The sequence below is a fragment of the Mobula birostris genome, chromosome 28, assembly GCF_030028105.1.
Source record: "Mobula birostris isolate sMobBir1 chromosome 28, sMobBir1.hap1, whole genome shotgun sequence".
Lineage (NCBI taxonomy): Eukaryota > Metazoa > Chordata > Chondrichthyes > Myliobatiformes > Myliobatidae > Mobula > Mobula birostris.
This window is the reverse complement of record NC_092397.1, coordinates 19,753,882-19,775,344: the sequence shown is the minus strand read 5'-3', so window position 1 is coordinate 19,775,344 and position 21,463 is coordinate 19,753,882. Positions and strand designations below refer to the sequence as shown.

General features: G+C 45.6%; 4 protein-coding genes across 4 annotated transcripts in view; all 4 read left to right on the top strand.

Moving 5' to 3' along the window:
* The window catches only part of LOC140189355 (uncharacterized), a 944,498-nt gene extending 924,469 nt beyond the window's left edge, over positions 1-20,029 (top strand). The window contains exon 3 of the mRNA XM_072246099.1: positions 19,626-20,029. Coding sequence (XP_072102200.1) covers positions 19,626-20,029 — 404 coding nt within the window. The remainder of the gene's footprint in view (positions 1-19,625) is intronic.
* On the top strand, positions 4,769-5,163 carry LOC140189099 (histone H4). The gene has a single exon (XM_072245797.1). The coding sequence runs from the start codon at positions 4,823-4,825 to the stop codon at positions 5,132-5,134; it is 312 nt and encodes a 103-aa protein (XP_072101898.1). The 5' UTR covers positions 4,769-4,822; the 3' UTR covers positions 5,135-5,163.
* LOC140188824 (histone H2B-like) lies at positions 9,781-10,854 on the top strand. Its single transcript, XM_072245476.1, has one exon. The coding sequence runs from the start codon at positions 9,920-9,922 to the stop codon at positions 10,292-10,294; it is 375 nt and encodes a 124-aa protein (XP_072101577.1). The 5' UTR covers positions 9,781-9,919; the 3' UTR covers positions 10,295-10,854.
* LOC140189156 (histone H2B 1/2-like) lies at positions 18,401-18,790 on the top strand. Its single transcript, XM_072245854.1, has one exon. It carries the CDS (start codon positions 18,416-18,418, stop codon positions 18,788-18,790), a length of 375 nt encoding a protein of 124 aa, XP_072101955.1. The 5' UTR covers positions 18,401-18,415.
* Positions 20,030-21,463: the final 1,434 nt, after the last annotated feature.

The following is a 21,463-nucleotide window of genomic DNA, read 5'->3' as shown; positions in this document are numbered from 1 at the left end:
TAAAATCATGAGAGACCTGGAAGCTGGAAATGGAAAGAGCTGCTAGGGGGAGTGGTTGAGTCAGGTACATTAAAAAGGCACTTGGACAGGTAGATGGAAAGGAAAGGTTTTGAAGTATCTGGGCCAAATGCAGAGAAATGGGACAAGGAGGAGGATAACCTTCTTCATAATGTGGTGGTGAGGGGGTTACAGACCACGAGCTCAGATGGGAACTTTGGTCATCGTGGAATCTGTGTGAACCTGACTGTAGACATTAAACTTTTCCAAATGATTTGTTATTTCTTGATAGATTATCAACTCCAGTACCTGAAGTGAAGTTAACAGGACTACAGTTACCTGCTTCTTATCTTCCACCCTTCTTCAGCAATGGTTTTCAACTCCACTGGGACCTTTCTGTAACAGTGAGTTTTGACAGACTTCAATGTCTCTACTTTCTCTACAGACTTCCTGTGAAACCCTCCAGTGCAGGTCATTGGGACCTGGTAAAGTTTGCTTTTAGCCCCATTAGTTTCTCCCTTGTGATGCCAATTGTTATACATTATGGCACAATGTTGAAATGTCACCGTTAGATATCTGTGCGATGTTTGCTGTGACCCACTGTGAGCACTAATGCAAATTACTGAGTTAACTTCTCTGCGTGTTCCTTGTTACTTTTAGCTTTTCACTGATTCCTAGAAAATCTCTGATTCTCTTGTGCACCACCAGCGCCTCTTTGTATGTTCTTTGATTTAATATTTCCTTGAATGCCTTTGACCACACCTCAGGATCTTGAGGCCACTCCTACCAATGTTGTCTTTCCCTCCCCCTTTCACCATCATTGTCCCTACATATAAAGTTCCTATGAAAATTTACAGCATTGAATCTCAGTGGATTGAATTTGGCTTTTTTTGAAACCAATCAATGGAAGAAGAATCTTTTGTGTCAAAGGGAAAACAAATCTCTACAAAATGCTCTCAACTAATTACAAATCAAAAACACAAAATAATTGTCTGTTTAAGTATTCACCCCCTTTAATATGACACACCAAATCATCTCTGGTGCAGCCAATTAGTTTTTGAAGTTACATGATCAGTTAAATGGAGATGACCGTGTGCAGTGAAGGTGTTTCAATTGATTGTAGTAATAGTACCCCTGTAAGTAGAAGGTTGAACTGCTGGTGAGTCAGTATCCTGGGAGAAACTACACCGTGAAGACAAATCAACACTCCGAGCTGCTCTGCAAACAGGTAATTGACAAACACAAGCCAGGAGATGGAGTCAAGAAAATTTCCAAGTCACTGAATGCCCTTGGAGTATAGTTAAGTCACTCATCCAGAAGTGGGAAGAATATGGCACAGCTGTAAATCTACCAAGAGCAGACTATCCTCAAAAACTGAGTGGCCATGCAAGAAGGGGCCAGTGGGGGAGGCCACCAAGAGACCTATGATAACTCTAGAGGAGTTACAAGCTTCAGTGGTGGGAGAGATTGTGCAAACATCAACTGTTGCCCGGGTGTTTCACCAGTCGCAGCTTTACGGGAGAGTGGCAGAGAAAAAGCCACTGTTGAAAAATGCTCTGATGAAATCTTCCCTGGAGTTTCCCAGAATTGTTGGGGACTCTGAAGTTAGTTGGAAGAAGATTCTATGGTCTGATGAAAACAAAATTGAACCTTTTGACCATCACAAACACTAAGTTTGGAGTAAGCCAAACACCGCACAACATCAAAAACACACCATCCCTACCGTGAAGTATGGTGGAGGCTGCATCATCCTGTGGGTATGCTTCACTGCAGCAGGCCCTGAAAGGCACATAAAAGTAGAGGGTGAAATGAATGCAGCAAAATACAGGGAAATCCTGGAGGAAAACCAAATTCAGTCTTCAAGAGAACTGCGACTTAGGAGAAAATTAATTTTCCAGCATGACAATGACCACAAGCATAAAACCAAAGCTGCAAAGGAATGCCTTAAAACAACAAAGTTAATGTCCTGGAGTGGCTTTGTGAGAGTTCAGACCTCAATCCAATTGAGAATTTGTGGCTGGACTTGAAAAGAAGTGTTCACTCACCAACCCATGCATTCTGACAGAGCTTCTGCAGTTTTGTAAAGAAGAATGTGGAAAAATTGCAGTGTTCAGATGTGCAAAGCTGATAGACACCTATCCACACAGACTCAACTGTAAATGCTGCCAAAGGTGCATCAACTAATTACGGATTTGAAGGAGGTAAATACTAAGGCAATGAATTATTTTGTTTCATATTTACAATTAATTTAGATCTGTTTTCACTTTGACACCATAGTCTTTTCTGTTGATCAGTGTCAAAAAAGCCAAATTAAATCCATTGCAAAACAATAAAACCTAATAACTTACATTTTGCCAATTCCGTGTGGAACATTGAATATAGTGGAATGTCGAAGTCCCAGTCTCTGTAACCATGTCCCTGCAATTACTGTTAGATCAAACATATTCATCAGTACACAATATGGAACAGATGGCAACCTGCCCTTCGTCTCACAATATCTGCGCCAATCATAATAATGATCAGACTTTATTAAGTACTGTGGAGGTCTCACTGGAGTATTGTGAGCAGTTTTGGGCTCTTCATCTTAGGAAGGATGAGCTGAAACTCGATGGGTTTCAAAGGAGGTTCTCCAGATTGATTCCAGGATGAAACATCTTGTCGTATGAAGAGTGTTTGATGGCTCTGGGCCTGTATTCACTGGAATTTTTGAACAATGAGGGGTGGCCCAATTGAAACCTATCGAATGGTGAAAGGCAGTGATAAAGTGGATGTGCAGAAGATGGGAGTGTCTAATATCAGGACACAGCCTCGGAATAGAGGAGCATCCTTGTAGAATGTGGAGATGAGGAATTTCTTTAGCCAGAGAGTGGTTCATCTGTGGAATTCATTGCCACAGGGAGCTGTTAAGCCAGGACTTTATGTATATTTAAGGCAGAGGTTGATAGATTCTTGATTGGTCAGAGTATGAAGGGATACAGGGGAAAGGCAGGAGACTGGGGCTGAAAGGAAAAATGGATCAGCCACAATGAAATGTCGGAGCAGACGACGGGCCAAATGGTTGAATTCTGCTCCTATATCTTAGCCTGTGTCACTTCCTGAGAAACCTCAATCAAATTTATCAAGCGTGATCTGCCCACACAAAACCATGTTGATTGTCCCTAAGCAGGCCATGCCTTTCCAAATGTGCATAAATCCTGTGCCTCAATATCCTCCCCAGTAGCTTCTCTACCACTGAAATGAGGCTGCCTTGCCTATAGGTTCCTGGATTCTTGTTATTTCCCTTCTTGATCAAAGCTGCAATATTTCTGACACTCCAGACCTGTGGGACCTCACATGTTGTGATCGAGGACACATAGATCCTTGTCAAATCACCGGCAATCTGCTCACTTGCTTCCTTCACTGTTGTAGGATATTTGCCTTCAGGCCCTGGAGTCTTAGCCATCTTATTGCTTTTCAGACGTCCCAGCACAACCTGCTCCTTAATCTCAAAATGTCTCTGCACATTCGCATGCCTCATTCTGTTTTCATTGCCATTCAATTCCTTCACTTCAGTAAATGCTGACACAATGTACTCATTTAGTACCTCAGCCACTTGATCTGACTTCAACCACATCATTCCTCCTTTAATCTTGAGTCGACATTTCTATTCTCTGGTTATCCTCGTCTTATTAATACAAATCACAAGGCCTTGGGATCATCTTTGGTCCTACATTACAAGGACAGTTTGTGGCCCCTTTTGGCCTTTCCTATCACCTGCTTTAGCATTTCCCTGCTACCTTTATATTCCAAAGGTACCCAGTCTGACTTTAGCTTCACAAACCTTCCATAACCTTTTGACTAAATTTAGGATCTCTCCGCTTGTCTAAAGATCCCTTACTTACCATCCTTCTCCTCACTCCTCACTGGAACATGCTGATCCTGAACTCAGAGTTGCTGGTCTTTAAACAACTCCCACACATCAGATGTGGACTTGTCTGACAGTGGCTGCTCCCAATCAATGTCCTTTGGCTCCTGTCTTCCTCCGTCCTGACTTGTCCTCCTGCAAATTAGTACCTTCATACAAGATCTACTTTTATTTTTACTTGTAACTAAGAAAAATGAAACTTGTGATCACTGTTCCCAAATGTTCACTGACCCTCAACTGTCACCTGGCCTGGCTCATTCCCAACTGTTCTCACCTCTGGTTGGGCCCTGTACATAATGTTTCAAACACCTCTCAGATTCACTGAAGAAATCTGGCGCATTTAAGAATTAAGCAAGTTCCAGTTAATCTAGAGAAGATAATGTCCCCCCACTGGTTGTTGCGGGGCCAATACAAACACCCCAACAGTGTAACTGCAGATTGCCTCTGTAAATGAACCTTGCAGTTTGCTGTGACATTCCCAGTGAGGTAACCTCTGCATTTTTAACCCCCCACTCACATGTAAAACAATGAACCCCAGGAATGTTGAGCTGCCAGCCCTGTCCGTCCGATAACATAGTACTCCTAGTGTTGAAATAAACTCATTTCAGCCCATCAGTCCCACCATGTTTATTGGCCTGACATTGGCTCTCGTTCTTTTCAGACTGTGTGTGAGGGAGTTTTGTTTTTCGCTGGAGCGCTTTGTGTCGGATGAATCGTTGGAAATTGGCGGTTGTGGTAAAGTGAAGGCGGAGCTTGACGATGAGAGGCCGGTCTCGGCTCTGTCCGTCACTCTGACTCTGTCTCCTCCCCTCCCCGCCTCTGTCTCTCTGCGCGTTTCTCGGGCAGGTCGGGGCGCTGTGTATAAAAGGAGACAGCAGCAGGCAGTTTGTCAGTGAGCAGCGACCTGAGTGAAGCAGCATCATGTCTGGCAGAGGGAAAGGAGGCAAAGGACTGGGCAAAGGCGGAGCCAAGCGGCACCGTAAAGTGCTCCGTGATAACATCCAGGGCATCACCAAACCGGCCATCCGCCGTCTGGCTCGCCGTGGTGGTGTAAAGCGGATCTCGGGTCTGATCTACGAGGAGACCCGCGGGGTGCTGAAGGTTTTCCTGGAGAATGTGATCCGGGATGCGGTCACCTACACCGAACACGCCAAGCGCAAGACGGTCACTGCCATGGATGTGGTGTACGCTCTGAAACGCCAGGGCCGCACTCTCTATGGCTTCGGCGGCTGAAAAACTCCCACTTCCTCCCGAGCACAAAACAAAGGCTCTTCTAAGAGCCACCCACCGCCTCACAGACGGAGCTGTATCCGCAACCTTTTAATTATTTTTATCGATACATTCAGCTGAGTTACATTTGAAACAGATTAATCGGTTCGGTTTGCAATATTCCTGCGAATCTACCTTTCCAGTCGGTGATTACTTCAGAACCTCTGAGCGCGTTAAGATCGATCTTCATCCTTTTATCCGTCTCGGACAGGAATCAGTTCACTCGGTTGGAGAAGCGACTCCGTAATTGTGCATTTAAATCTTAACTCAGGGGATTAGATATTAAATGAAACTGAAATTGTATAATGCGTGATAAAACTAACGGTAGATAATTTTTAAAAAAAGTCTTCCAGAACCGTTGCTGGGTGCTCTGAAATTGGCGGGCAATTTGAAATTGATCAAGCGCCAATCACACTGTATTCTGATCCGATGAAGTCCGACCGCCAGTAAATTCCTAGAACTCCTTCTGTACGTGGTGTTAGAGGGCGTTTTTTTCTCTCTCTCTGGAGCTCTGTGTTTCGGACAAACCGTTGGAAATTGCCGGGTGTATTAAAGTGAAGACGGAGCTGGACGATAAGAGGCCGCTCTCGGCTCTGTCCGTCACTCTGACTCTGTCTCCTCCCCTCCCCGCCTCTGTCTCTCTGCGCGTTTCTCGGGCAGGAGTGGTGGCAGAGGATTGGAGGATGGGTCATGTTATCCAGTAACTTAGAATCGAAGGAAAACCAAACACAAGACCATTGTGCAGATGCTGATGGAGGGTCTCGGCCTGAAACGTTGGCTGTTTCCAGTTTCTCATAGATGCTGCCTGGCCTGCTGAGTTCCTCCAGCACTGCGCGTGTATCGCTGCGAGGAAAAGCCTGGGAGCTGAGTCAGGGCTGATAACGTCACTGCCCGGCTCAGCAAATTTATCGATGTCACTAAAGTTGGTGATATCGTGGAGTGTGAAACAATGTAACTAACATTACAACAGGACGGTGATCAATGAGGTCACTGATTTGAGGAATGACAGATAAATGTGAGATGTGCCATTGTCATTGACGAACCAGGGCAGAACTGCCGTGGGGAATGGTCTGTCCCTGGGTGTGCTGTAAAACAGAGATATCGGGGTGCAGATATCGAATTCCTTCAGAGTGTAAACACAGGTAGGCAGGACGGTGAAGAAGCTGTTCGCCACACTCGCATTCATCGGTCAGAGTATCGGGCACTGGACTGTGACGTCACGTTACAGCTCTACCAGCCTCGGGGAAACTACTCTCGGAGCACAAAGTGCAATTATAGTTGCCATGTGATCAGAGGGTGACATTAAACTGGAGAGGGTGCAAAAGGGATTTAACAGGACGCTGCATAGGCCAGGACCTTTCTCACCAGAGTGTATGTGATATTAGAGAGGTGATAAAATAATGGCAGTCATAGATACCGTCAACAGTGAATCTGTTATCTCCAGGTTTATGGAGTTGGAAGCGGGAGATTACAGATATAAAGTGAGAGAGGAAACATTTAAATAGGACCCTGAGGAGCAGGTTTTGTACACAGAATGTGCTGTTTACATGGAACAAACTACCCCAAGTGGTGGTGTAGGTGGGCACAGTTGCAATATCTCTTGGACTGTGGAGAGGGAAGTTTCACAGGGACATGGGCCAAATGCAGGCAACTGACAATAATTTTGTTTGGCCACTTGGTCAGCATGGATGTGTTGGGCTGAAGGACCTGTTTCTGTGCTGCATAACTCAGTGACTATGTCTGCTGCTGTGGCAGAGCGGGAGGGACGGTAACAGTAGTGAGAAGGTTTGGGGGATGTATACAGGAGAGTGAATGGTTGAGGATGTGGCAGGTGGAACAGAATGTGGGGAAATGTGCGATCACCCAGTCTCAGGAACAAACTATCAGAGTCATTTCCACATGAGGATGTTCAGAGGGACCTGGACATTCTTGTAAACAAATCACTTGAGTTTACATGCAGATACAAGTAATGAGAGTGCCTGTACTGTGCTGTACTATTCTATGTTCTATTTATATGGGAGGCAGGGTTTGAGGGTCGGCACAACATTGTGGGCCGAAGGGCCTGTACTGTGCTGTACTATTCTATGTTCTATGTTCAAACAGTATTTTGTCCTGTGATCCACGGGGATTGTACAAGAGAGTACAGAGGTCTCACTGGGATTATATAGGGGCCCTGGTGAGAGCACACCTTGAGTATCGTGTCCAGGTTTGGTCACACTTCCTCAGGAAAGATATCCCTGCAATAGAGGGAGTGCAGTGACTGTTCCCCACACTGACTGGGCTGGTTCCAGGGATGGAAGGTTGGTTATGCGAGAGGAGAGTGAGTGGGCTGGGTCTGCATTCCCTGCTGTTCATGAGAAAACGAGGAAATCTGTTAGATTCTTTCAGGATATGACAGGCAATAGGCAAGGAGGATCTTTCCCCTGAATGAGAACTCCATAACTGAGGAAAATACCCTCAGAATGAGGCGTAAATCACAAACACGAGAGAATCTGCTGATGCTGGAAATCAAACGCAACACACACAAAATGCTGGAAGAACTCAGCAGGACAGGCAGCCTCTATGAAAAAGAGTTAACAGTCGACACTTCGGGCCGAGACACTTCATCAGATCTCAGGGTGAAGATTCTCAGCCCGAAGCATCGACTCGTTACTCTTTCCCATAGATGCTGCCTGGCCTGCTGACTTTCCCCAGCATTTTGTGTCTGTTGCTCAGAATGAGGTGACAAGCATTCAGGATGGAAATGAGATGTTTTGTTAATCAGAGAACAAAGAACTTTTGTATTCCTTATATAAGTAATGTGGAGCCTCAGTTGCTGGGTTGAGTCAAAGCTGAGATCAACAGTCTCTGGGAGAGATTTAGTCACTAAGTGAGTCCATAAGACCATAAGATACAGGAGCAGAATTCGGCCATTTTGCCTGTCGAGCCTTCTCTGGCATTTCATCATCACTGATCAATTTTTCCTCTGAGAGGCAGTCTCCTGCCTTCCATTGTATCCCTTCATGCCCTGACCAATCAAGAATCTATCAATCTCTGCCTATACCCAGTGATTTGGCCTCCACAGCTGCCTGTAGCAAAAAAAATCACAGATTCACCACTCTGTGGCTGAAGAAATTCCTCCTCATTTCCATTCTCAAAGGATGACCCTCTATTTTGAAGCTGTGTGGTCCAGTTTTAGACACACCCATCACAGGAAAAATCCTCTCCACATCCACTCAATCAAGCCCTTTCACTATTTGATAGGTTTCAATTTGGTAACCCTTCTTTCTTCGAAGTTCCAGTGAATAGAGGCCCAGAGCCGTGAAACTCTCTTCATTAGGCAAGCCATTTAATCCTGAGTAAAATTCTCCATTTGTGATGTCATGTCAGCACAAAAAAATCTGGATTTCAGAGATGTTTGCATTTTGGAATTATGGACCAATCTGCACAGCCCTAATCACTAATTTGTACTGCAGTGAACACTGTTAATTTAACCCATGCAATCCCAGGCATACAGATGCAAAATAAAGACAATTCTAAATTGAAAGTAGGAAAGTTGAACCTTACTTGGAGGTAAAGCCTGATTACTAGGCCTCAGAACATTCTACTCCCCAAATGGTCAAAATAAAGCCAAGTAACAAGGTCTAAAATACCCACAACATGCAGAATTACATGCCTCTCGTTACCTTGATCCATGGGATAAACACAAGCGGGCCTGATTAACCCTGGCTGGGTTGTCTGGGCGAGGATGTCTCATGATTAAAGACCCAAAACACTCAATGACCCCAGGTTGCTTTACTGATGATGTGTCCCTTTGCAACACCCGGTTCATTAAGCCAAGTGGTGTCAGGCCACATTAATGAAGGGAATGGGCCAGATTGAAGTGACTCCACTACATTACCCTATCCACCATAGCCCCACCTATCTCACCATACTAAACTCCACAGCCTTATCTCTCCCAGCCCCACATATACATCCACCAGCCCTACCCTCAAACCTAATTCTGAGGTCCAAGGGGGCACACACCCCAACTAACCCTGGGCACACCCCCACAAACCCGATGACCAGTGTAAGGGGGGGGGGGGAAGATGCACTAAAGGCAAGTGTTGGACTTGGTTGATGAAGGCATGGGCCAGATCAAAGTGGCAGCGTTGTGTGACACTGAATCTAGAGTGACGAGATGAAGAAGCACAAGAGGGATGATTCTCCCACTGCCGGCATAATCTGTTTGTTATTTTGATTTTGTTCTGATAGTCTTCTGTCTGTTTGAATATTTTGGTATAATTCATATTTAATATCAGTGTTCCTTGTCAGTGTTGTGTCTCTGATGCAATGTGTCTGTGATGCTGCTACAAATACTTTGTTCCTTTCACCTGTGCATAAATAAACTCGATTTAAACTTTACACTGAAATGTCCAAATCTCTCCTTCACTCTCCTGCAGCCCTATGTCATGAACTAAATGTCCTAGTGTTTAATTTTACAATATTTCATCTGATTTTATTTTCATTCGGCTTTTGAAATTGCGTTTCCCTTTTCAATTTCAGCCCGCAGCCCGGCCTGTCTCTGCCCTTCAGTACTTCCTCCCGCATCAAACGACAGCGGTAAACCCCGCCCATTGGCGCCGTTCCGATTGGTGATTCATTTCTCCAAACAGCCAATAGAAATGCTCAGTATTCCCATCCTCATTAACATACCGCTTTGGGCGCTGCCTATTTAATCCGCGCTCCGAACAGCTTCTGCTTATTATTGTGTTTGAAACCGACGAGGAAATGCCGGATCCAGCGAAACCCGCTCCCAAGAAGGGCGCCAAGAAAGCTTTGTCCAAGCCAGCGAGCAAGACTGGCAAGAAGCGCAAGAGGTCGAGGAAGGAGACTTACGCCATCTACATCTACAAAGTGATGAAGCAGGTTCACCCCGACACCGGCATCTCCTCCAAGGCCATGAGCATCATGAATTCATTCGTCAACGATATTTTCGAGCGCATCGCGGGCGAGGCTTCCCGCCTGGCCCATTACAACAAGCGGTCCACCATCAGCTCCCGGGAGATCCAGACCGCCGTGCGCCTGCTGCTGCCCGGGGAGCTGGCCAAGCACGCCGTGTCCGAAGGGACAAAGGCGGTGACCAAGTACACCAGCTCCAAGTGAAGACAAGTTCACTGACAAAACAAACCGGAAAATCAAAGGCTCTTTTAAGAGCCACTCACGGTTTCATTAAAAGAGTTACACGATGTTGAGACATGGAATTGAGGTAAATTTGGAATTGCTCATTCAGAATCTTATTCCCGTTAATCAGAATTTGCTGTCCGCTGCTCAGTATAATCCCAATTTCTCTGTTAATTCCTGCCAACTGCCCAGGCACGGAATCGTTACACACCCCTTTCCCCGTCGCTTCCTCTCGGTCATCAGATTTCTCTGACATGGACGCTAATGTTTCTGGTTTAATTACCGTGGGTTCATTAAGCTTTGTCCCATTTTGGATACTTCTCTTAACCCCATTCCGACGCGAGAGCTGAATACTGTCACGGGTCGTTCAGAGCATTTGTTAAAGCTCCACTTTCTGCCGGGCGACCCGTTGCTAAACTGACTTGAGTTTACACAATGACCGACCGCGAACAGCAGCTGAGAATCGGTTTTATTCCAATCGTTTATCAATTGAAAGATATCGGTGAACTAATGTCCCAGACACCATCGCAATATTAACTACACTTTGTTTAAGTGTGTCGGACTCCAGTAACGGGGGTAAAGAGCCGACAAACAAACCTGTTGTGGTTTAATTTCAGCAACAAAGGCTTTTTTGGCGGTGTTTTGCAAATTTCAGTTTATTTCGGCGGTTAGACGGTATTTTCCGCGCTTTTACAGTTGCTGTCTCTTGATTGGTGAATAAGGCAGCTCTGTGATTGGAGTATTTGCTCTTTCCAATCAGATCAGGCACTGTTTCACCAATCATAAACGTCCCACTACATTCCGCACCGCCCGCGCCCCGCCTGCATCAGAAGGGTGATTTCCAGAAGCCTGATTTCTAATGGGCAAGACTTCAAATGTATTTCTGATTTATCAAATCTATGTGATGTTATATGTATCAGGAAACCTGATTTGTTACCACATTTAAGTTCTTCCTTCCAGTGTTATATTGTAATTAAGCGTGATAGATTAGTTGGTAGAGGAGGTGGTGTTGCAAGTTTTTTTTTAAAGAGAGGGAGAGGGCATAGAGTTGTGGATGTAAATGAAATGTATGAGGCATTTGAAGACACATTTGATTCCACAGGTAGGGGCAATAAAGTGGTATATTATTATAACGTCGACTGTACCTCTTCCTAGAGATGCTGCCTGGCCTGCTGCGTTCACCAGCAACTTTTATGCGTGTTGCTTGAAATTCCAGCATCTGCAGATTTCCTCGTGTTTGTGTCTTATTATAACCATTGTGGAAAGCTCCCGATTGATTTGTTGGAGAGTATATGTAGCTCTAGCTCACTAAGCGTTGTATGGTGTGGGGATTTTAACACATAGTTAGTTCACTGTGGGGTTGTTCTCAGATTGGTGATATTTTGTTTATAGAAGAGTTTCAGATATTTCATATCCTGTTAGTCTTTATGGTGGGAGAGGTACAAGATTTAATGTTCATAATAGTTCTGAAAATGCTGTAAATTTAACTTTAGTTTTGAACATTGGAGTGAGTAGTGGGATGTCATGGGAGATGAAGCATTGGGGAGTGATCGTTTTCCTATGTTTATAAGCTTGAGTTTGGATTTATATAGGGGGGCATGAGGCCACTTTTAGGAGGTGGAGCTCTGGTAAAGCAAATTGGGAGAAGTTTGAATGTTTTATGTGCTGAGTGTCTGGGCTGAATGGTGAGGATGATGTGGATTTCTGCAAAGAAACGTTGTGACATTATTCATCAAATAGTGGTGGCAGAGATTCAATTTAAAAAGTGCAGTAGTGGGAGAAAAGCTGTACCGTGGTGGACGGAGGAGTGTGCAGAGGCAGTTACTGAGAGAAACGTGGCATTTCGGAAAGTTAAGTATCACTCTCCGCGTGATCATATTAAGTGTAACAGGTCACAGGCCGTGGTGAGGAAAGTAATGAAGCTTGTGAAAAAGATTTACTGGAGGTCATATTGTGAAAGTATTGGAAGGACTATTAAACTTGAAGATGTTTGGGGAATGACTAAGAAAATGGGGGTGTGGGATTCATAGGGTTCTGAATATTGATTAAAGAAGGTAATACAATTGTTCCTGAAGGAGAGACGGTTGAGTCCTGGCTTGGTCATTTGCTGCAATTCATAATTAAAATAGGTGGAGAGACTAAACAATGTAGCAATAAGGTTTTACAAGAATACCTTAATGTGTTGGAAACCAGCTGTAGCAATGATAGTATTAGTGATGTAGAGTTTCTTTGTGTGAATTTAAGAAAGCTATTTATAGTACAGGTCAGACGGCTCCAGGAAAGGATGATACATGTTATTGCATGTTTAAACATATGGTCAACAACTCTCTTGAGATAATATTACATTTTTAAAATCATAATTGGAGTTCAGGCCATCTTCTCTCCTCATGGAAAATGGCAATTGTACTGTCTATTCTAAAACCTGGGAAACCCCTGATGGATCCTCCTAGTTATAGACCAATATCACTGACGTCCCATTTGTGTAAACTTACGGAATGGATGGTGATAGTGTGGTTGAATTGTATTTTGGAAAAGGGAGGTGATGTGCTGTTGTTAACAGACTGGATTAATTTGAGGGGCAAGTGCTGGTTCCACGCCACATGTTTCAAAATCAGTCAATGATTTTATGCAGAAAACTCAGCAGCTACTTGAACACAGCAAGCTTCCACAAACAGTGTACTCAATGGAGACGTCAATCCATGGCCTCGTATACTGTCGCAATGAGGCCACACTCAGGTAGGAGGAACAACACCTTGTATTCTATCTGGGCAGCCTCCAATCTGATGGCATGAACAGCGACTTCTTGATCTTCCAGTCATGCCTCCCCTCGCTCATCATTCCCAATCCCCCTTTCCCTCTCATTGCCTGCCCATCGCCTCCCTCTGGTGTTCCTCCCCCCTTTTCTTTCATCCACGGCCTTCTGTTCTCTCCTGTCAGATTCCCCCTTCTCCAGCCCTGTATCTCTTTCACCAAACAACTTCCCAGCTCTTTACTTCATCCTTCCCCCTCCCAGTTCCACCTGTCACTTTGTGTTTCTCTCTCCCCTCCCCACCTTTAAAATTTACTCCTCATTGTTTTTTCTCCAGTCCTGCTGAAGAATCTCGGCCCAAAACGTCAGCTGTACTTTTATCCACAGATGGTGCCTGGCCTGCAGAGTTTCTCCAGCATGTTGTGTGTGTTCCTTGGATTTCCAGCATCTGCAGATTTTCTCCTGTTTATTACACAATGTCAACAAGCATTTTGTATGACAACTGTCACAGTCCCACTCATTTAGAAATGCGGATATGAAACTCGAGGTTCAGCAGATGCTGGGAATAAACTCTGAAGTGACACACACAAAGTACTGCGGGAACTCAGCAGGTCAGGCAGCAGCTGAACAGAGGAATAAACAGTCTAGATAGGATGAAGTGTCTTGGCCCATAATATCAACTATTTATTTGTCTGCACAGATGCCGCTGGGGGGCACTGAGTCCCTCCAGTATTTTGCAAACATAAACCTCTTTTTTCAGTCAATCAGTTTCCAAAAGTTGCTGAACTTCCATTTGCAGCCTCATCCTCCTGGTCTGATTCCCTCCTACTCTACGTAAACTCGAGCCTCCATCACATCTGGAGCTCCAAAGCCCTCATTTGTGCTGACCCCTCTTGTTTCTGCTCCACCATTCTGCTGTCGTACTTTAGAGGAGAGTGTTGTATTGCAACAGCCCAGCAATGTGAGGCACAGCCCTTCGAAATCAGTGAAAATGACACAAAACAATGAATAGAGCGGGACAGGAAGATTTTAACAACACAAGATTTCAGCCTTGGTCCAGAGCTGTGAGGGATGAGGAATATTTGGGAGAAAACCACAGTAAATTAATCCTCTGCAGTTTACAGAAAGTCGTGGAGTGAATTCAAGGTAAACCTCTTCATCGCCAGACCGGTGACCAGTTACATCCTGAACATTATAGGGTGAGTTAGTGGTGAACGGCAGGGATGGGGTTGAAAGCTCTGGTGTGCAATAGGAACACAAGCAGGTAGCAGCTGGACTGAGTGGCCTCTCGACTGTTCATTATCGGTGTGACAGGGAGGAAGCACCTGAGATACAGGATTTGAAATGGAATTGATGTATTTGTCTATGACAGATCCACAATATTAAACATCAGTGTATTTTAAGATGGTGGGATGAACCCCCTCAATGCTCAGTAACCAGGGTTCAGTCCTGGGTCTGATGAGCAGCCACAAGATCTGTGGAATCTGACATTAACAGTCCCATATACAGCTTATTATAACTTCCTCCCTGATGTGAAGTTGCTGGTGTTTCAGCAGGTGGGATGACTTGAGTAAATTTCTTTGCTGACTCAGGACAGAAGTGTGTCCTCTATGAATTGTAAACTCACTGGAGCCTCACACGGTGGGTGAACTGAATGAATCTCCTCCCACACTTGGAACAGGTGTGAAGCTATACTGAGAGACAGAGACAACAGAGCCAAGTCTAGCTGCTCACCGGTGTGAACTGGCTGGTGTTGTAATAGCTCATGTGACTGAATGAATCCCGTCCGCCATGGAGCAGGTGAATGGCCTCTCCCCGTGTGAACTTGCTGGTGTATCTGCAGGTGCAGTGGCCTGGTGAATCCCTTCCAAAATGAGAGGCGGTGAACGCCAACTCACTGGTATCAACTCTATGGCCATTTATCAGGTCAGTCCATGGACAAGTCCACGTATTGGGACTCTGGTGTGCTGTCTTCTCAACCATCTCCCCCTTCATATTCAGTGATTGGTAGCATTCAAATGCTGGGGAACTGACTGACACAACAGAAGTGACATGCTGTTGCATTTGAGATTCTCAGACAGAAATTCTTTGCCTTTTCTGCCTGTAAAATGTTTGCAAAGATGATCAACAGGTGAAAGAGAATATATCTCAGCTGAGATTATTTTAGTTTTCATGTTGATGTCTGATGTCACACTGTTACAGTGAGCCTGAACACTGTCTGGAGGAACAACACTTCTAACTGGGCATAGTTCAGGCATAAGGACACAACATCAAATTCTCTGTTTTCCTCTCTGCCCATCAAGCTGTGACTTGGCTCAGTGTGTCTCTCTCCATTACTATAGCTTCACAGTCTGGGTATCTCCCACAGACCTACTAAGCACACAATACAAACAGAGCTGCTTTGTGAGAGTTTCTGCTGATTGTGACCCTGCTGGCATTCGACGGCAGTAAATTCAGAGTCAGCAATGCCATTAACCCTCAAGAGAATGTGATCAGGTTTTCTTGGTGCAGATTGACACTGTGGTATTCTTGCAGTGTGAAGGCTTTTACAAATAAAATGGCATGAGGCATTTTCTGTTTCAGGAAAACCATAACAACTCATTTATTGTCCTCCAAATACAGAAACATAAAGCACAGTTTAAAAAAAAACTTCACATACTTACATCATAACAGCAGTCCAGCTTCGAAAAGAGAAACACAACAGAATGTCAGTGGTCATTAATTACGCACATTTCCAGCCATGACATTACCCTACAGCGACCCCACCCCCCACTGGATCCTCTTACTGCTCCCCCTCTGTGATCTTTAGAGTAGTTTACTTCCTTTTAGTGACACTTGCAAGATAATACAGAGAAACACATAAAGTTCTCTCGTGTATTAGTGCTCCTAAGGGTGCTGCCATTTACTGTGGAGTTTCTTACGACATTTTACCTGTAAAACTCCTCACACTTGTCCAGATTAAAATCCATTTCCCCCATTTCTCCATCCATGATTCCAATTGATCTATATCCACTTCTGTCCATTTGACAACCTTCCTCGCCACCCACAACTGCACCAATATTCATGTCATCAGCGATCTGATCAGCCCATGTGTGTTTTAATCTGATCAAACAAAGGTCCCATCACTGATCACTGTGGACACACTGGTTACATATCTACAGTCAAAATCATTCTCAATTCCATCAGTTCAAATGTTGCTACACAATACACACCATTCAAACCCTCCCACACCGAGACTCGAGGAAAGTTACACATTTATCACAAGACCAGAGTTGGATTCAATGGTCTGGACTTGTTGCTCTGGATGCTCTGCTCCAAAGTCCATTCAGATTAGTACAACGTAACCAGATACATCATCCCTGATATACCGATGTACAGCATTGTGTCACAAACAGGAGAAAATCTACAGTTGCTGGAAATCCAAGCCACACACACAAATGCTGAACAAACTCAGCGGGTCAGGCAGCATCTATAGGAAAAAAACACAGCCACTGTTTTGGGACAAAACCCTTCGGCAGGACTTAGGAGAAAATCTGAGGAGTAGATTTAAAAGGTGGGGAAGGGGAGAGAGAAAATAAGGTGAGTGTGAAACGTGTAGGGGGCTGGAAAGTTGATTAGTGAAAGAGACAGGAGGCCATGGAAGAAAGAAAAGGGGGGAGGAGCACCAGAGGGAGATGGTGGGTGGGCAAGATGATGGGAAATGGTGAAGGGGGGGGGGGTGGGAGGCATTACCAGAAATGCGAGCGTTCGATGTTCATGCTGTCAGGTTGGAAGCCACCCATAAGGTGTTGTACCTCCAACAAATGTGTGGCCACATCGCATTGTGTGATATTGTTTAAAAAGCTAAAAAGAATTCAATTGTGAGGATGAATCTGAAAGAAGTTTCTACATTTACATTGCATGAGAGACTGGGAGACACAGTGCCAAGTACCAACTCCCACACTGTACCGGAAACTGACAGGTACAGAATGAACCTCACACTGTACCGGAAACTGACAGGTAGAGAATGAACCCCACACTCTCACACTGTACCAGAGACTGACGGGTACAGAATGAACCCCACACTCTCACACTGTACCAGAGACTGACGGGTACAGAATGAACCCCACACTCTCACACTGTACCAGAGACTGACGGTGACAGAATGAACCCCACACTCTCACACTGTACCAAAGACTGACGGGTACAGAATGAACCCCACACTCTCACACTGTACCAGAGACTGACGGGTACAGAATTAACCCCACACTCTCACACTGTACCAGAGACTGACGGGTACAGAATGAACCCCACACTCTCATACTGTACCAGAGACTGACGGGTACAGAATGAACCCCACACTCCCACACTGTACCAGAGACTGACGGGTACAGAATGAACCCCACACTCTCATACTGTACCAGAGACTGACGGGTACAGAATGAACCCCACACTCTCACACTGTACCAGAGACTGACGGGTACAGAATGAACCCCACACTCTCATACTACCAGAGACTGACAGGTACAGAATGAACCCCACACTCTCACACTGTACCAGAGACTGACAGGTACAGAATGAACCCTGTACGTAATGTACAGACATTACGTACTTTAACAAACCCGAACAACGCTCCTCCCCACCTCAAGACAGCACCACTTTGATCAATTTACACTACAATGGACTGTCTTGAGATAATTCAAATTCTCTGCAACACACATCAAAGTTGCTGGTGAACGCAGCAGGCCAGGCAGCATCTCTGGGAAAGAGGTACAGTCGACGTTTTGGGCCGAGACCCTTCGTCAGGACTAACTGCTAATTATCTTCTCTTTTTACAATTCTGTACAGCAGTTTAGTTCTTGTGAGCACTGTATCGTGGATACTATGTGTTTATGATGCTGCTGCAGTAAATTTATCTTTCACCCGGTCCATTTGACCTTCGGTCTCCTGCTGTCCTGTTTCATTACATAAACGTTTCATATTATCAACTGTGTGTTTTTCTTATTCCATCTGCTTTTCTAGCAGATACGACGGGCCGAATGACCGAATACTGCCGCTGTAGTTGGTCCATTTTGTATTTTAGATTTCCTTCCTGCGGAATTAACCGCAGCGGCAACTCACCAGATCGGCGACAGGTCCCTGTCCACGGTGTTACCCAAAACGAACACTGGGTAGTGCAGAACGAGTTCTGATTGGTTGAATGAATTCCTTTAGCTATCCAATCAAATTATCTTACTGCATGGACGTTACTTCAAATAGCCATTGAGAAACCTAGGCATCCCATCCCTCATTAGCATACACCTCTGGGCGCTGCCTATTTAATTCGTGCTCCGAGCCCGTTTTGCTTATTTGTGGGTCTGTAGCGGTCAGCGGAAATGCCTGAGACAGCGAAACCCGCTCCGAAGAAGGGCGCCAAGAAAACTCTGCCCAAACCAGCAGGTAAGGCAGGGAAGAAGCGCAAGAGGCTGAGGAAGGAGAGTTACTCTATCTACATCTACAAAGTGATGAAGCAGGTTCACCCCGATACTGGCATCTCCTCTAAGGCCATGAGCATCATGAACTCATTCGTCAACGACATCTTCGAGCGCATCGGGGGCGAGGCTTCCCGCCTGGCCCATTACAACAAGCGGTCAACCATCACCTCACGGGAGATCCAGACCGCTGTGCGCCTGCTGCTGCCCGGGGAGCTGGCCAAGCACGCCGTTTCCGAAGGGACAAAGGCGGTGACCAAGTACACCAGCTCCAAGTAAAGCTCCCCAGTGAGATGATCGAAAACACAACGGCTCTTTTAAGAGCCACTCACGATTTCACTGAGAGAGTTGTACTGGCATTTAGGCAATACATGGCGCACGTTTTATGTGTGGTGACTTTTACAGGAGCTAAAGAGCGGTTGGAATATCCGCTTCATCTTCCCCCTATAATCCTGGTGTTTAACATTCCTCCCACTCCCGTTGCTGTTTTAGCTGTGGGTTCAGGAGTTTATTAGTTGGAGTTAGGTAACTTCTCTGAATCTCATTTTAATTCGAGGCCGGAACGACTTCACGGTTCTTTCATACAACAGTTTTTTTTTTAAAAAAATTGCAGACTAGCCGCTGGTCACAGTTTGAGAAGAGCCGTTTGTCCATAACCTGCTAACGTTTACACAATGGCCGGCACCGGGCAGAAGCTGAGTGTCAGATTTACTCGGTTCTTTTACGAGTTGAAAGAAATTTGAGTGCCCAGACACTCCATTATCAACTACACTTACATTAAATGTGCCCGGTTTCAGTAACAGGGGGAAATACGAAGACCCAGTCCTCAAACAGATCAGCAATGATTTAATTTCAGATTACATTTGAACAATGAGTTTTTTTGGCGGGCTTTTTCCAATTTTCAGAGTACTTTGGGGAGGAGATGGTTACACTCCGCGCTTCTGCCTTTACGGGCTCTTGATTGGTGATTAAGGCACTTCGTCGATTGGGCTGTTTCTTTTCACCAATTAAAACAAGCAGCATTAAACCAATCACAAGCATTAGTTTGCATTCTCAAAGAAGGTATAAAAAGGCGAGCTGGGGTGGGGTGAACATTCCGTCACTGTCGTTGGAGCGGTTACTGTGACTTTGAAAATGTCTGGACGTGGAAAAAGCGGCGCCGGCAAAGTTCGGTCCAAGGCCAAATCTCGCTCATCTCGGGCTGGACTGCAGTTCCCGGTCGGCCGGGTTCATCGACTCTTAAGAAAGGGCAACTATGCTGAGCGGGTGGGTGCCGGAGCCCCTGTTTATCTGGCTGCTGTGCTCGAGTATCTGACAGCCGAAATCCTCGAATTGGCCGGTAATGCAGCCCGGGACAATAAGAAGACCCGCATCATCCCCCGACACCTGCAGCTGGCCGTCCGCAACGACGAGGAGCTGAACAAGCTGCTGGGAGGGGTGACTATCGCTCAGGGCGGTGTGTTACCCAATATCCAGGCTGTGCTGTTGCCCAAGAAAACCGGCGGTGCCAGTAAGTGAGGCGACGTAAGCTGGACCTATTTATCCAAAGGCTCTTTTCAGAGCCACTCACAGTGTCTGTGGAAGGGCTGAACAGCGGGTGATTGCCGTTCGTAGTAACTCGGCTGTGTATCTGACACGGCCCCGATCGGAGGCATCCCTGGTAACGTTTTCTCTCCTTCCGTCGTGTTTCTTCCGCGAATTAAACCGGTATAAGTCTGCACAGTACGCGGTCCGCTCCGCCCTGACTCATTTCCCCTCTCTGCTGGCTGAATGGAGCTCTCTCCCCTTGCGGGGTGGGGAAATGAACTTTCAGAGTCAGCCCCCGGAGGGTGAATTTAATCTCCAATCATTGAACGATTCTGGTCTTCATGACCTGAAACCGCGTTGTCTGGGTTTCACATTGCGGGTTGACCCTGGACCGTTCCGCTGATCGCTTCATGAGCAATTCCCATCGCTTCACAGAACAATATTGATTTGCAGCTTTACATTTATCTACAAAAGTACATTTACCATATGGAACTGACAGTATTTACTGAAAATCTCGTCCGCCTGGGTCTCTGAAATATAAATGAACATTTGCAAAGAAAGGGTCAGTTTGGTCAGATCTCCCGAGACACGGCTCCCTCTGTGAGGCGGTGGGTCGCTCTGATACAGACTTTTGTTTGTGCCAGGAAGAAAAGGGAGGGAGTGGGTGGATCGACAAGGAGGTTCAGTGCTGTCCTGTCTCTAGTAGGAACTTCTAAATACTGATTGATAAAACTGGACGCACAGAATAAATTCTGCGCCACCAACCCTTTTGCAGTGCGGCGGTCCCAGTATACATGATGCGGCAACCCCCAGGGATGTCTTCTCTAAGTACCACTGAGATGTTCTCTCTGGTCAAACACATCTCCGCCTTCTCTTCTCTCCCCTCCACTCCATCGTACCTGTAGCATTTGTACTGTGAAACTGAGCTGCCGGTCCTGCCCCTCCGACAACCATTTTTGTGTTGGGGATATAATATCCCAGTCTCCTGCACGGATCCATGCCCAGAGGCCATCTGCTGTTCAAAGAACAAAGGACAGTACAGGAGTGGCCCTTTGGCCCTTCTCTACATATTCTTGTGACTGTCTAAGATTTCCTTAAATACTCCTGTGCTCTCTGCCTCTGCCACCACCCCTGGCAGTGCATTCCATGTCTCCATCAATCTGTTGTCTTCACTTTCTTCCTCTGAGCTTAAATACATGCCTTCTGTGAAAAATATTACTGGCTGTCTACACCAACCATGACCACAAAATTCCACAGGTATCTATCAAATCTCTCCTGAGCCGACGCCACTCCAGAAGCAAAAAGTTTCAGCATGTCGAGCCTCTCCTCAGTGCACACCTCCTCCAGACATCCTGCTCCAAACCCTCCACATGCTTCCTATATTGAGGTGATCAGAACTGAACACGATACTCTCAATGTGGCCTA